General features: G+C 39.3%; 1 protein-coding gene and 1 long non-coding RNA gene across 2 annotated transcripts; both read right to left on the bottom strand.

The window, feature by feature from the left end:
- Window positions 1-2751: 2751 nt before the first annotated feature.
- sec61a1a (SEC61 translocon subunit alpha 1a) lies at window positions 2752-10687 on the bottom strand. The gene is made up of 12 exons (XM_005469536.4): window positions 10544-10687; window positions 9837-9904; window positions 9595-9660; window positions 8179-8257; window positions 7964-8095; window positions 7750-7859; window positions 6408-6561; window positions 6099-6259; window positions 5786-5983; window positions 5193-5384; window positions 5025-5101; window positions 2752-3840 (listed from the first exon to the last, which is right to left on the bottom strand). The coding sequence occupies exons 1-12, from the start codon at window positions 10548-10550 to the stop codon at window positions 3654-3656; spliced, it is 1431 nt and encodes a 476-aa protein (XP_005469593.1). The 5' UTR covers window positions 10551-10687; the 3' UTR covers window positions 2752-3653.
- Window positions 10688-12238: 1551 nt separating this feature from the next.
- On the bottom strand, window positions 12239-16964 carry LOC102077399 (uncharacterized). The gene is made up of 3 exons (XR_001224022.3): window positions 16848-16964; window positions 16046-16131; window positions 12239-13568 (listed from the first exon to the last, which is right to left on the bottom strand). It is a non-coding gene; the product is annotated as an uncharacterized LOC102077399 (long non-coding RNA).
- Window positions 16965-17232: the final 268 nt, after the last annotated feature.

Genomic DNA, 17232 nt, shown 5'->3' with positions numbered 1-17232 from the left:
ATCTTCATCTTGTGTTTGAACCATTGACTGTAGAAAACATGAAATGAACAATACAGGGATGGCCAGTCGTAATACCAGTTATTCTGGTATCTAATTTTAAAAAATAAAATAAAGTCCATTTGCTTTGCCCAAACCAAACACCTGCCGTCCCTGAATAATACATTATTATACAAAATTGAAAATAATACTACTAATTAAAGATTATTACAAAAAAATTACAGTAGGAAGCTAATGAACAAATTATTGCATTAGCATTCACCATTGCTCAATCCCTCTTTAATGGGGAAACAGAGGAAATATCTGAAATATCTATCGAATAACTGATGCCTTGTGTCCAACAAATTACTTCCTTTGTCAAAATAACTTTTAAATGATCAGATATTTTGACCATTTAAATGGTCACAGTCGCTCTTTTTTTTAATTAAAAAGTGGCCACAACTTTAAATCAGATCTTTAATGCTTAGCAAAGACGTTATACTTCTTCCACAATCAAAGCTGTGGTATATTAGACTTTATTTATTTATTTTTATTTTTTTTAAGTTAACTAATTTATGTTAGATTATATTTCATTTAAATTTATGTGTAGTGTTGATGCAAAATTGAATAAAAGAAAAAAAAACAAAAAACAAACAAACAGACAAATTAAAATTTTTAGTCGCAAATGTCATAAAAATGCTGAATGCACAAATGCTGAAAGAGAAGGAACACCAGGAAGCAATATACCAGGAGATGCAGCGTAAGCTCCACGATATGGAAACAATACACCATCAGATGCAATCCAAGCTCCAAGATGTTGAGAAAAAAAATGAAGGGTTGCAAACAATGTTTGATGAAGCACTCCATAGAAAAACACAAATGCGGAAAGAAAAGGAACAGCAGGACTCAATACACCAACAAATGCAGTCTAAGCTTCAAGATTTGGAAGCAATACACCAGCAGATGCAGTGCAAGCTTCAGGTGAGAAAAATAATGAAGGTTTGTGTGTAATATTTGGTGAAGCGTTGAAAAGAAATACAGAAGTGGTTAAAGAGAAAGAACAGCAGGAGGTTATACACCAACACATGTTGTGCAGGCTCCAAACCATGGAAGCATTACACCATCAGATGCTGTACAAGCTTCACATCACGGCAAAAAATAATGAAGGCTTACACGTAATGTTTAATGAAGCACTGAGACGAAACACAGAAATGTTGAAAGACAAGGAGCAAATGGAAGCAACACGCAAAGAAATACAGGGCAAACTTCAAGACATGGAAGCAATTCAGCAAAAGCTCCAGAGCAAGCTTCAAGTCACTGAGAAGAATAATGAATGTTTGCACGTAATGTTTGACTAAGCACTGAGAATTAATACTGAATACTGAAATGCAGTTCACCAACAGATGCAGTGCAAACTCAAAGAGACGAAAAAATGGAAGAATTACAAGAAATATTCGATAAAGCACTCAAAGAAAATTCAGACCTGCTAAAAGAGAAGGAAAAATTTCAGAAACCCAGAAAGAGATGCAGTATATTCTTCAAGACTTTGAAACAAAAAATACAGAGTTGTGAGTATTGTACAATGAAGTATAGGACAAAAACACTGAACTCAAGGAAGAGAAAGAGCAACTTGAGAAAATATGCAGAGATATAGAGCCAAATCCAAGAAGTGGTGACCAAAAACACCCATTTACAAGCACTCTACAACAAAGTCCATTACGCAAACACAAAAAGGCAAGAGCAAAAGCAGCAACAGGAGAAAAATCTCAGTTTTTATTTCAAGAACTACAGAAGAGACATGAGTTAAAAGCCATCCATCACAAATAACAACAAAGAAACAACGACATGCATGAGGCAAACAAAGAACTGCAGGAGAAAAACAAAAGGAAAACCAGGAAACATTAGAACTGGAGAGGAGGTGAAGTTCAAACCAAGCATCAAAATGGAGAACTGTCATATAAATGACTTTGAAAATGGCACGGATGTTGGTGCAATAAGGACTGCGTAGTCGTTTGAATAATGGCTTCAGTAGCTTAGCAAACCAAACCCGAGATAACACCATGTTTCTTTAACTGCTATTATGCTGCAGCAGGATTAGTTCAAGTTTCTTAATTTAAAGACAACTATAATCAATTCTTATGGAAGCACACTTTTTAAAAAAACAACTTTTTAAAAAAATGTTTTTGAACAATTGTGTTTGATATCTGTAAGATGTAGATACGTCAGATGTAAAGCTTTGCAGGCACTTAAATGTTTATTTATACCGTTTTCAGTGACTCCTTTCTCCAGTGTAGCATACCCAGTTCTGCTGTCATTCCACTCAAATAGGGAAGGCGTGATTATACAATGGAAATGGAACCTGCATTGGTCAGCCTTCCCCTGACACCACACACTGAACCTGCTGCTCCACCCCTCCCCTGCAGCTAAGCCACAAACCACACCCCCTCACAATAAGACCGCCCAAGCAGTCCTACTTAGTATTATTCTCTGACAAAACCACATTATTTCATCATGCTTTTAAACTGTCCGTATTTCCCTTGGTGTAATGCTTTGGCTGTTTATGTGCAAAGACCAGAAACTCAAACTGAAACCATAAGTTTAATTCTGAAAGTGTCCTGCGAGCTGATCTATAAGCCACCAGACAGTGAAGCCATCATTTGTTAACAGACACATCAAAATATGGGAACTAAATCCATAACATTGTGGTGACATAAACATCACAGAAACCTCCCCAGATACACCTGTATGTATAAAAAGGACATTCCAAGCAAATAGTTAAAAGTCAGTCTTTTTCCACAAAATGTTTTATTGAGAATGTTTTTTGTACAAGTTTGTTCTGAAATGCATTTATTTTTACATATCCAAAGACTTTATCTTACACTTAAGACAAATTCAAGTTATTTAATATACGGCCTATGTACAGAAAGTCTGTTTGGAAAAGTTATTATTGAAAGTACACAGAGCAGACAACTAAAAACCAAAAAAACATAAAACTGCATGAAGAGTCAATGGAAGCTGTCATTTAATACTGAAGCTCCCTGGGAATGTCTTAAATTAAAAATGAGTTTTGAATGTTTCCCAGAGGTTGGAACCCAATGTGAGCTCCATCTCTTCTTCTCAGAGGACCCGGACCCAATAAACGCTTCAGTGCAGTGTCCCAGTCAGAAACATACACACTCCTCGACTCTGACAGTTTACCTCCTGGTTTACACCATTAACTGATTGGCAGGTTAACTAAAAAAGTAAAATAAAGCTGAAAGTAAAAGTAGGAGATAACACTAAGCACACTGAAGACAGATGACCGTCACCATCCAAATCAAGTATGCCTGCATACCAAACGCATTTGTCAGTCCAGAAGGGGGGGAGGGACTCCCGCAGGAAGCCTTTAGGTGAATATAGGAAGCTTTAATCATGTTTAATCAGGTAGAAGCATGGATAAAGCACAGCCAAATGTCTTTCTTTGCATCATTTTGGAAGGTCTGTGGGGAAAACAAATGGAGTGAAGAGTCAGCATATTGTCCCAGCACCTCACAGTACCCGATTTCAGCTGAGACTCCTGAAGGTTCCTTAAACGTCCTAAAAAATTGCAGTGCCGGTGATGCAGGGGTTTCTCATGGCTGTAAAATAAATGCGGGGTTTGTGGTGCTAAAAAAAAAGTTGGGTCAAAAGCACGATGGCTAGAAGAATAGGCCTTCAAAGCTCCCTACTTCACTCTGTTCTTTCACAAATATTTCAAAGTACTGGTAGATAATGGTGACGGCCAGCAGGATACCAGTGCCAGAGCCAATGGCTCCAAGGAAGTCCGCCATCACTGACAAACCACCGATACACAGTCCACCAAAGGCAGCAGCAGTAGGAATGTATCTAAAATGAAAACAGAAATTAAGGAAATTATACACGCTGTGTTTTTTTGTTGTTGTTGAAAATGCAATCTGTAGTAAGGATGATAGCATTCACATATATGGCTTAACAAAAAAGAAGAAACAAAGGGAATACTCAATCACAGTATAACATAAAGACACAAAGTCAGTTAAAATTAATAAATATCACCCCATCAATTTAGAAAGCACAAGCCATTGTGAACTCATTTCATCTACTGTGGTGTAAATGAAAGTGACAACAAATGCACTGGAGACACAACAATAACAATTCCTCCAAAAGGGAATGATTGTGAAAGGTTTTGGTGACTACTGACTTTTTACTAATATCTTTATTGTTCACTGCTGGCAACATGAGACAATTCAAGTTCCAGCTCTTCCTGGATGGCACATTGAAAAGTGCCGCTGCACCTACCACGGTCTCAAGAGTGTGAAGGAAATAGTAGGAGAAGATCATCAATTCAGCAATAGCAGCTGTATCTGCTCCAGCACTGCTAGAGCCCTACAAAATGACCTACCCCCAATAACCTTCCATGTGCATTATTCCAACTAAAGTGTCAGATACAGACTCAATGAGTGTTACACAAAGGCCCCAATCCTTTAGTGGAACCTGTGCCAACAGACTGGCACCATGCAGTTTGACCGGTATTCCCCCAGAGAACACCAGAGCTGGCAGGTTCGCCACTGACGGCCTATTTTCTTCAGTGATGAAAGGAAGGACGTTTACCTCATGTGACAGGTATAAATAAGTTTGTAAACACTGTGGCAAACATGGTGCCTGCAAGATCATCTGTGAAGAGAAAAGAGCCCTCTAATACACCTGATGTCCCTTTTATTTGCACCACAGCATGTGAAAGACAGAAGTTTGTGCTTCCTATCCCTGACTTTGTGTTATACACTGATGATCATGTTCCCTTACATTTTTGAGAAGTGTACACTCACTTAACTAAGTAGTGCTTAAAAGAGCAGTTTAGCAAAAAGTGTGGGTTGGCATTATTTATATGTAGGAAATTTGAAAAGCAGTTCTATGCAGGCTGTGTCTGGATGAACTCATGACATAACCTCCTGAACCAGAGCATTGCATAACAAACACTTGAAATCATTCTGTATATTTTGGGAAGCTGGTGAAAATCTAGAAGTCTAACAGATGTAACACATTTTGTATTTTACCTGTTAAGCTCATGGACCATTGAGGTCTCTCTGTGTCCCCTCATCACCATCTGCTGCTCCTTCAGCTGTTTTGCAACCTGCATGACAGGAAATGGAATAGAGCTCTAAGACCGAGTTTTCTTGAAACAATGTCATAACACCATCTACTAGAAAACAGTAATAACTTACATCTTTTGCAGAGGAGCCTGATACTTCAATCCAGGTTTTGGAGAAAAAGGCACATGAACCAAGCATGAAGATGATGTAGATTACTGCGTGGACTGGGTCCTCCAGAACAGAGCCAAATGATTCAGGTGGAGAGAAGTAGTAACAGAGTCCCCCGACAGGGTAAGCACGGGCCGGACCACCAGATGATGTGTCCTGGGAAAATGGGAACAAAATGTACTCCATCAGTCACTAATGTTAACATGATAATGAGTTGTCAGAGTCCGGTACATCCTTTCCACAATTTTATTTTGTTCCCTTTTATTAATAACCAAAAATATCAAAGAATAAGCTTGTCCTGACACACAGGTGTGAATGTCATGGTAAGCTTACATAAATGCAGCTTGTGTAGTTAGAAAAATATGGTTTAAGAAAACAAACAAACAAAAAAACTGTTTGAGAGGAGGTAGTTTTTTATAAAGAAGATGAATTGCCAAACCATCACCAGAGGCATTTATTTTTGGGTTGTTGGGTCTTTTTGCACTTTAAGGCATTTTGCTTGTCAACACACAAACAAACTGAAGTGAAGAATCTATAAATTGCAAACATGTACTCACAGACCACGTTCCGAGCAGATTAACCAGGAAATTGCCACTGAAGCGCGTGGAGAGCATCTGGGAGATCACATACAAGTTGGAGACTAATGCAGACTGCAGGATGATGGGAATGTTGGAAGTATAAAAGAGCTTGATGGGGTAGGTGTTGTACTGTCCACGGTAACGAGCTGACTTGATTGGCAGATCCACCCTGAATCCCTGTGAGAAGAGATTAATTCATCACATTGACTTTAAAAACCCCCAAAACAAAACATGTTTTAAATCTCAAGTGGGTTAGTGTGAAGTGACACCAAAGAAAAGAAAAGCAACTGACCTGAAAGTATATCACTACAGCAAAAACAAAGACTGTAGCAATCAGGTTCATGAGGTTGGGCAGGTTCTGTCTGTAGAAGGCTTCTCTCAGAGCACGCACTTTGTCAGTCCTTGTGGCAAGCAAATGGAAAAGAGCGATGATCGCACCCTCAAACTCCGTACCTGGAAACACAGGGAAAAAAAAGCTCTCAAATTAGAAACCTCGTTTTGGATTGCAAAGATGCAACATGTTTTTTTTTTTTTTTTTTTAAATTATTAACTAATTTAAAAAAAAAAATCACTTCGTAAAAAACAATTATTGGTTCCTTACCTCTTCCAGTGTTCACAGTAGTGGGGCTGAAGGCCTTCCACACAATCGTTTCACAGATGTTGGTAGCAATGAACAAGGAAATGCCTGAACCAAGACCATAGCCCTTTTGGAGCAACTCATCCAGCAGCAACACAATCAGCCCAGCCACAAACAGCTAGAGAGGAACACAACAGTTCGAGTCATATGAGATTGCTATGGAGATTTGCCATGTTTGGAAAGTTTTGAGTATCGACTCCAACAAAGACATTACGTCTTCTGTTTTTACATTTAAAATTAATAAATGTAAACTATATTTTTCTTAAGAAATTATGTACGCTTGTGGAATGATAGATTAAAAAAAAAAATAAAAATACTGACAGCAGATGGGATAAATTTAAAAAAAAAAAAAAAATCGTACTCCACTTCGTTCTCACATTCACAAGATTTTAAGAAGCTGTGGTGATAGCAAAACCTCCTCAGCTCACAACACCAGCAGGTTGTGAGCTGAGCAGAAAAAATGAAAAAGAAATGATTTGAGTTTATTCTTTTCTTTCTTTCTTTTTTTTTTAATTACTGCATCTATACCTGTTGTTACGTTATCAGTGTGTAGAGCAGTTACCCTAAATTATAAATAAAGCTGAAAATAACCGAAAATTAAATTAAGTTTCCTAGCCCAAAGATTTCTTTAAAGTACCAGTAGCATCATCTCAGTAATAGAAAGTACAGCGTATGTGTGCTTTAGCTTGATTTCAAGGTGCTTTCCTGTTTCTCTAGAGCATGAAAGTAACATCTCCTTGGGAGTATAATTATACTCACAGGTTTAAAACTATTACTCAACTAATAACAATTAAAAATGGCTGATTTTAATCAAAGTGTTTTCACTGGTATTCTTTGAGTGTTTATGAAAAGGTAGCAGGCAAGGCTTTGGGAAAAGACAAGCTGGAAAAAAAAAAAAAAAAATCTCTGTTGCCTCAGCCTTTTGTAAAGAGATTAGAATTTTGTATTGTTGTATAATCAACTACTAATCACACAACACTAATATGAATGCTGAACCAGACCTTGTACTTAGTTACCCTGTATTGACAGAGTAACTAATGAAACCTCTCTCTGAAATGCGCCTCGTGCACTTCTTTAATAGTGATGTCAACATTAAGTTTAATAAGAATGACATTGAATAAACAGTAATGCCAGTGTAAGGGACATGTCTGTAATAATATCCATAAAAACAAAAACAACACTGTTGGAAACTCTGAGGAACCAAACAATTAATAATTAATTAATAAAACAATTTATAGTTAATTTATATACATGTCCTAACATTACACAGTTCTGGTATGTTTGCAGATATTCATCCTGTTCTTACCTGAATGATGATCAGCAGACAGATCCCTGCACCCATCTCTGACGGATCTCCGTACATGCCAGTCATCACATACACAATAGCCTGGCCAATGGTGATGATCATGCCAAACACTGAAGAAAAAAAAAAAAAAAAAAAATCAGAGGTCAGAGACCCTAAAGACTTGATAGGCAGTTTTGAACTACTTCAAACCAGCACCTGAGCAGAGTTTACATACATTTTTGTGCTCCATTAAAAAGCGCTCTGTCCTTTGGAGTGTCTCCAACTTCGATGATCTTAGCTCCAGCAAGCAGCTGCATGATCAGGCCTGAGGTTACAATTGGCGAGATACCCAGCTCCATCAGAGTACCTAGAAGAAAATGTTCAAGTTAGACCGCAGAAAACAGCAAACATATATCTAACTTTTACACAAATATATTAAAAGGTATATACCTCTGTTTGAGGCCAGAATGACTCTCATCCAGTAGAAAGGATCTGCAGAGTCTGAGGACATTATGCCAAACAGGGGAATCTGAAAAGCAACATATTGCATTTATAGTTGAGTCTTAATTGGTTGCATGAAGTGTTATTAGGGATGGGTATCGAAACCCGGTTCTTGTTGAGAACCGGTTCCCACTATTTCAATTCCTTGGAATTGTTTGCCATTTTTGCAAACGATTCCCTTATCGATTCCAGTCGCCCCGAAAGACGTCACCACGTTGCGGAGCGTCATTTACCTGGCAGGGCGCCTAAGCGGCTCAAACGCTCAAAAGTTTGGTCATACTTTATGAGAACGGATGACAACAGGGCAACTTGCAATACTTGCAAAGTAGATATTTCATTTAAGGGAGGAAACACTACAAATATGCAAAAGCATTTGCTCACAAAACACGCGATAACCTTAAATGAACGTCGTGTTTTTAAGTCTGCTCCGGACTCGTGAATCTCAACCCAGCAGCAGCGGTAACGTTTGCACGTCCTCTCCCGTTAATGCGGCAGGTAAATAATCAACTAACAGTGCATATTATGTTAGCGCGATCTGCCTTATTACAAAACCTGCTATTACTGTGCGCTGCATTTAGGTGACCATGATGAGAGAGACAAACTGTCAGCTAAGATGCTGACAGTTCTCGCTGCAGTCCACCGTTAGCGTCTTCTTTCAGGCCAGGATAGACGAATGTCACCGAGCAGTGACTAAGTTTGTGGTAAAAGGCTTGCACCCATTTGCCACAGCAGATGCCCCCGATTTTCGGTAAGTGAATGTGTTTAATTGTAGGCAGGGACTTTACTGGATATTCTTGTGTAATTGCTACAGAATAATTTATGTTGTACTTTGTTAGTGCTACAGAAGAATATTTATTTTATTATTTTACATTTACAATGTTTTTTCCTGGGGATCCTGTGACAGCCCATTGAAGAGCCGTAGGCTGTGGATCTCTTAAGATCTCACTGTTGGGTTTGTAAGGCCATGTTACTCCTAAATTTCTATCTTGTTCAAAGAGAAGATATAAAACAAAGTTCTAAGCTAATTGACCTTAGTGTTCTCCTTTTTAAAAAAAAAAAAAGAAGAATCGATAAGAGAATTGATAAAGAATCGAATCGTTAAACAGAATCGAAAATGGAATCGGAATCGTGAAAATCTTATCAATACCCATCCCTAAGTGTTATAATTGTGTGTCCCCTGAATTCACTGGCTTCAGCTTGATACTTTGACTATTATGTAAGAAACATTCCTGTAACAGACAACTTAATGTAATAATAACATTGTAATAATTTATGCTTAAACTTATTTAAGCTGTTACGGTTTTTTCCCCCGTTAAAAATATCATAAAGATGTAAATACACAAACTAATCAACAGTGACACTCACCTGGCAGCACACCAGAAAGATGAAAAGAGTGATGGCAGTCCATAACACCTTCTCTCTGAACTGGATCTATTGGTTGAGCAAATGTAATAAGTTTAAAACGAAGGGAGGGGGGTAAAAAAAAAAAAAGAAAGAAAGAAAGAAAGAAAGAAAGAAAGAAAAGCAAACACAATATAAAGCTTAGTGATTGCTAATTGCTTATTTAGAACTATGAAAACAAGGGAGGTATTTAAAAACACACATACCTTTCTTTCAGGTTTTTGGATCTCTGGCAGTACAGCACAGAAAGGCTTTATCACCTCCAAGAATTTGACTGAAAAGAAACAAACATGAGTAAACAGTTGATCAGATCTGGTTATCATCAGCGAGACGTGGCAATGAATGGGGGGCGGACTTCACAGACAAATGTGAATGTACCAACAGCCTGGATGTAAAGCAAAGCTTTGAAAAAAAAATAAATCAGTTTCCTGTTGTTATGTCAGATCTTTACAGTACCTCTACAACCTACCTACATGTTTCCAGTAATGCAAGGCAGGAAACAGGAACAGCGGACTCACAAAAAACAGAGCGTCTTATGCGTCGTCATCACTAGACTGTCAATGTCTTTGAATAAGTGGCTAACAAGTTAGCGTAAAGGTCTCGAAACAAAGCCACTCACCGTATCGCTTTTAAAGGATATCTACAGACTAGAAAACTAGTTTGCCAAAATATCACCTAGTTATTAAGCTAAACCCTACAACTACTTCTCACTGGAAATATTTTTATAACAGGGCAAAAACCATTTATCAACCAGGAAGCTAGCGACTAAATGCTAGCTGCATGCGATCAATGCCAGTTGCTAGTTACCGTTAGCTAACTAAGTTGTCAAAAACACATAAAACACAGTTTCAGTTTTGCTCCTCGTTTTCTGCAGATCAGAGTCTTAAAAATCATGTGCCAAAGTGAAACTTACTGCCCATGATGTCCCAACTGGTCTCTTTATACGGTTCTTCACAGTGGAAATGAGACCAGCTTGAGCCTGAGTAACTGAGCCACCGGGAGGAAAAGGAGGAGACACGTCACCACTACAGACACGAAGACCAGCGATTTAAAGAGACAGCGACCTTTTAACTGAACATCGCATATCACAGTTGCAATACAAAGAAACGAAGGACAAATATGAAAAGCTGCATTTTAATAGACCTACTTTAATTTTTGACATACTGGTGTAAAGCAAACAACCCCGGAGCCTGACAGTCCCAGAGAAACAGAGAGACAATATTTTTCAGCTGCTACTACTGCAGTTAAAGTTACAAATTGTAAAATATCGCCACTTGATGTCAGTAGATTTCAGGGTGCAGTCAAATGAATTTATCCCTTCCAGTTCAAGAGCATAACGATGCCATTATGCCCAGCGTGTTGCTGATTTTGATGTCACATCTTGTGTCCTGTCCACTGGGCAGTCCTGCACCTCTCGATCTTTGTAACCTGGTGCATTGTGCACAGCTTGGTTGGAATAACAAGTGTACAATCGTGTCAGGTTTTATTGCCATTTTAGCGATAGCATAGAAGCTCAGAAAAATACACTTACACAGATTGAGATGTTGGAACAGTTTGAAAACGTGACAACAACAAAAAACGTTAGACAACATCCTGGCTTCCGGTTTTGACCTTTTCTCCTCTCCTCCGTGCTTATGATTGAATTTTAGGACACTCAAGCCAGATATTAGCTGGCATAACCAGCCAGGCTTGTAACCAACTAGTTGGACATGTCTAATCTGCTGACAGTAAGTAATTGCAACAATATTGGGAATAAATAAGCACATTTATGCATATTTTCATGTGTAACAGTCAGTTCAGGAAATAAATCTTGATGTGATGAGGAAGAAAATCATTTTTTTAAACAGATGCTAGTTGCATTGTCTCTTTCCTTTGCATTTTTGATTCTTTGGTTAAGGCTACCCCTTCTCAGATGAAAAAGCATAGTTCTAGTCATTCATAACTTGAATCTGAAGGTGCAGACACAAATTAAAATTTGGCGCCACGACGGGTCAATGTCTACGAGTTCTCGTCTCCTCCGTCTTTGGGGTATGATTTAAAAGGCTGCTCTCTAGCTATACGCATAAAACTCCCTACTCTAGTCCATGGAGACTCCTGCCTGAACTCATCTGTTACTCCTATACCTCACCACTGTCGCTGATGATGATATACTATTTACTCTTTGACTCTTTACTCTTTAACTCTTTATTATCATTGCACAGTCATACATAGTACAATAGTACAATGAAATTGGAAAAACTGTCCCCCGTTGGCACTACGTACAACACAACACGACACATCACAACACAACACAGTAACTTAACTTAGTAATAAAATGAAGAATAAGTGTATGTGTATTGCACACTGTTATTATTGCACAATAATTATTATTGCACCTTTTCTAAATATAAATATTATTATTGTTATTGTTGTTACCCCCCAAAAAGTTCAGGTAGGTAGCCAATCAGGTCAGCTGTTTGGACTGATTAGGGCTATTGCCCTGTTGTAAAAGCTGTCCTTGAGTCTGTTTGTCCGGGACCTCAGCAGCCTGAATCTCCTGCCAGACGGCAGCAGCTTAAACACCCGGTGTCCTGGGTGTGTACAGTCCCGTAGGATGCCGTGTGCCCTCTTGAGACAGCGAATGCTGTACAGGTCCTTCAGGGAGGGAAGAGGATGGCCAATGATTTTTTGGGCCATATTAATGACCCTCTGAAGTGCCTTTTCGTGGTGCAGCTGGAGAACCACACACAGATGCAGTCAGCACACTTTCAATGGAGCAGAGGTAGAAGACAGTCAGCAGCTCCTTCTTCAGGTCCAATTTTCTGAGGATTCTCAGAAAGTGGACACGCTGTTGGGCCTTCTTCAAAACCGCAGAGGTGTTTGAGCTCCATTGGAGGTCTGTGTCTATGTGCACACCCAGGAACTTGAAACTGGACACCCTTTCCACACACTCCCCGCTGATGTTGACAGGCTGCAGCTCAGACTTCCTCCTTCTGAAGTCGACTACCAGCTCTTTTGTTTTGGTGGTATTGAGGTCCAGGTTGTTGTCTACACACCAATCTGACAGCCTCTGAATCTCAGCTCTGTATGCCGTCTCATCTCCCCCAGAGATGAGCCCCACCACGGTGGTATCATCTGCAAACTTAATGACTGCGTTGTCTGGGTGGGTACTAACACAGTCATGTGTACAGAGTGTATAGTAGAGGACTCACGACACAGCCTTGTGGAGAGCCGGTGTTAAGGCTGAGTGGTGAGGAAAGATGAGGCCCCACTCTAACTTTCTGTACACTGTCTGACAGGAAGTCTCTGATCCAGCGGCAGGTGGTAGAAGGAAGCCCAATATCCAGCAGTTTAACTATTAGTCTGTCCGGGAGTATCGTATTGAAAGCAGAGCTAAAGTCAACAAAGAGCAGCCTGGCGTAATGCCCTTGTTGTTCCAGGTGAGAGATGGTGGTGTGGAGCGTTTTAGTAATGGCATCTTCAGTTGGTCTGTTAGCTCTGTATGCGAACTGGAGCGGGTCGATTGTGGGTGGCAGGCATGCAGGCAGGACATGATGTGATGTCGGACCAGTTTCTTGAAGCACTTCAAAATAACAGGTGTCAGAACAACTGGTCGGTAGTCGTTGAGGCTGCTAATGTCGGTACGCTTTGGCAGTGGGACAATTGTGGCCGACTTTAGGATGCAGGACTGGGACATTTTAACACTCAAAAGAGGCTATTCCATAATGACTTATTTTATTTCTGAGGGTATATAATACAAAGTGCTACAATATCAAGCATTAACTGCATCATAAACTTTACAAAATATTACCATTTTGCTTAAAATCGACCTGACTACTTGTTCCTCCACTGCTGAAACATGACTTTCTCCACCAGAGGGCAGGGCTGACCAGAGGCAAAAATGTAGCTCAGGCAATACAGGGTTGTCAAGAAAGTGGTACAGCTCCTTTTGAGTTTCACTGTCAACAAAGACAAAATAATATACACAAAGGAGTTTACAAAATAACCAGAGCAGTTGATAGTGTCAGTAAAGGCAAAACAATAGGCCAGCATCAGTATTAACAATGATGAATAAGATTAATATATCTGCTCTTTCTTTTTAAGTGGTGTGCAATGACGTCAGCTTAAACAAGGGTTCCACTATTTATGCTTTAATTTGATGCTTCTGGTTTAGATACAAATAGCATTTAAAGGTAACAACATTACGTAATTAAAGTGGCGATTTGTTGCAACCGCAAACAAGGTTTTGATCTACATGGAGGTGAAACACATAGTAACTTCGAGGATGTTCTTGTTTCTTCTAGTCATTTCTTTTTTTAATTCCACATTTTCCAAATCAGTTCCCTGTATGTTTTAAAGAGGACCTATTATACCAATTCCCCATTCTTAGACTGGGCTTTAGTGCAGCCTCTTAACACCAGCTGTCTAAAACTGCTCTCACTTTAAGTGAGAGGCAACCCTCCCTGCAACTTTAACTTTCTCCTGATTGGCTGCCTTTCACAAACACAAGATTTGACCAGGACTTTTATATACTGCAACACTGTCAGATCCATCCATCCATTTTCTCTTTCACTTATTTGGGGCTGGGTTGCGGGGGCTAAGCAGAGAGGTCCAGACCTCCCTCTCCTTAGCCACCTCCGCTAGCTTATCCAGGGGGACATCGAGGCGTTCCCAGGCCTGCCAAGCAATATAATCTCTCCAGTGTGTGTCCTGGGTCTGCACTGGGGCCTCCTTCCAGTGGGACATGCCCAAGACACCTTACCCAGGAGGCGCCCAGGAGATACCCTAATCAAATACCTAAACCACCTCAACTGGCTCTTTCAGCATTGAGGAGTAGCACACAATATCATAGTACATTGTCAGATCTCAGAATTATTCATACATTTTATTTAAATCTAAAAAGAAAATATAAGTGTTTTGAACAAAACATTTTGAACTAGTGCCCCAAATCATTATATGAATTGTAAACGTGAATTGTGACATGGTCACTGTGAACACAAATACTCAAGCTGAACAAAAACACATGCAAAGAAAAGTTCCTTGGCAGCTGGTGTTGCACAAGAGTCTTTGATTTCATTGAAATATGAGCATGAAGGAATTTTGAGTTCCTTGGACTGATACTGGTGAATGTTTGTTCTCCTTCCTTTTGTCTCACATTCATCTCATTCCTTGTTTTGTTCCTGGAGGTGCGCCCTCCTCTCATGCAAGTCTCCCAGTTAATTCACCTCCATGATCAAGGAACTGACCTCCCAGCCCATTGTTCATTCAGTGGTGCTAGTTTCAGTCATTGTGCAATGTACTATTTATAAGGTTGGGGAAACCTGCAGTCAGCTGAGACTGAAGAAGTCACTTGGATGAGTGACGAAATGTTTCTCCCACTGAAAACGCTACGTCCAGATGAACAGAATCAACCTTTTGGGATTTACTTACCTGGATGATTAACATGCACCAAGACATTAATTCACCTGCCATCAAAAAACAGGACACTCACAGCACACAGACATCAAAAGATCCACATTTTTCTCTAATTTAAATGAATTTGTGTGGGTTTGAACTGACTTGCATGTTTGTGTGTGTAAAACAGATGGTCACACTAATAGCTGACTGTGAGAGAGATAGAGTTAGTCGCCAGGGGATTTATAAGGCCACATGCTGATGTTCTATGCCATCTCCTGTACCCCACGGATTGTCTGTCAGTAAGGAGAAGCTTGTTGAGGAGAACTTGTTGAAGCTTGTTTAGCCAGCATACTGGTTTATTATGCTATAAATCTTCTAATTACTGATTTAAATTTGGATTCACCCACTTGCTCTAAAGTTAGCCAAGCCTTCACTTCTCAGAATAAACAGGTTGTGTCTCAGGCAAACAGCTGATCTGAACTCTTGGTGACCCACAGACTGCTAACATATAGTATTTCACTAGGTCTGTTTAAAATGTAACTGCTACAGCTCCAGTGCTAATGTCAGTGTGTTATAACTGGTTGATTTAAATTGTTCCTGTAATCTGCTGCACTGATCCAGCACACAGAAGAACGCCATGTCCTCGACCCTAAACTCCAGGTTAGATAAACCCCTAGTGACCAAAGAGCACTAGCTCCTCTCTGAAGGACATTTCTTACGTAGTCTTAAGAGGGTTGACGAAAAATAATTAAAGCTGGCAGAAAGAGCATATTGTTGGAGAAGTTCTGAAAACCAATTAAAAGGATTAAAGAGCTATACACGGAGATGAGAAGCTCTGTGAAGCAATGCAGTTAACACAGCAAACACAGCAGTGCTTTGAGCTAAATACCAACAAAAACAATGCTGACTTTTAGTTCAGTGTGTTAGCATGCCATGGTAATTATCACTGAAAACAAAGCACAGGATTGTAAATAGTTTTGCGTCAAACACTATCATTAACGTAGTGCCATCACATTATTATATGTTGTGTTATACGCACGTTAAACCTGATAAACATGATCCAGAAAGCAACAGGAATGTCCAGGAGTTGTTGTTATGTATGTCAATTTTCTGGTCCACTAAAATCTGCAAGATACAAAACATGGGACTCATGAACATCTGTAGAAAATTTCCTAGTGATTGATCCAATAACACAAGAAATTTGAGTCTGAAACACCTACTGCTGCCGTTAGGTCACACTCACTTTACAAATAGAGATCACGGAGTTTAAGGAGGATATATTTAAATGTCAGTGTAACAAAATGGGGACAGGGTTGTTGTGTATTTTTTCTTTTTTTGCTTTTGTCCTCCTAATCTCATTACAGCAGCTGTACTCAGTTCAGCCTCATTGTACCTGCCTTATGTAACCTGTTCAAAGGTTCTTCCACATCTTTACTCTGAACATAAACATGACCTTGACAGCCACTAAGCAGAACTGCTTAGGTTACTTTTTAATAAAAAATCATTATGAAGTGTTTAAAAAAACACTGTGGATGTTAATAATACTGTAAGGATACATCTAAATCTCTTGGAGAGAAAACAAGACAACCAACTGAGGAAAAATTGATTTATCTGGTCAGAACATATAACATGTTTTTTAAAAGCACAATTAAAAGAAAGTAATGAAGAAGATTTTAAAATCGAGACATCCTGTTAAACAAATACTTTAGGACACACGAATTAGCCAATACGCCTTGAAACTATTGCCATTGTTCACTTATATATACTTTAAAGGTTTTTTGCTGACATCATTAAGCTGCAAATGTATGGGTGTGTTCATCATAGAAACATACTGCCTTCACCTCCTCCACCCACATACTTGCTCCAATCCATTAATCCATCCATCCATGAGAAATGCAGTTATTCCATGGAAAGAGTTACCCAGCAGAAAACCAAAAACAGTCCCACTGACCAGGGAATGTGTTGTAACTGGCAATCCAGAACATAACCACACAGGAGTTAATCATCTTTAACGGGGCTGTAGTCATCAGGCTTAATCCAGATTATTGAGTTGAACACTCAATGCCTTCTCTAGTCCGTGTCTCGTCTTGTCTGGGATATTTTAAGCATACAGAGTCATACAGTCCACTTGGTTTTTGCTTCGGGGAGAATGAGTGTACCTGTGCAGTGTTAAGGTTGTGCGTGGGTTTTTGTTTTTGTTTGTTTTTTACTTGACAAAAAGGATTT

Source organism: Oreochromis niloticus, linkage group LG5, assembly GCF_001858045.2.
Source record: "Oreochromis niloticus isolate F11D_XX linkage group LG5, O_niloticus_UMD_NMBU, whole genome shotgun sequence".
NCBI classification, from domain to species: Eukaryota; Metazoa; Chordata; class Actinopteri; order Cichliformes; family Cichlidae; genus Oreochromis; species Oreochromis niloticus.
This window is presented reverse-complemented; position numbering and strand designations above follow the sequence as displayed.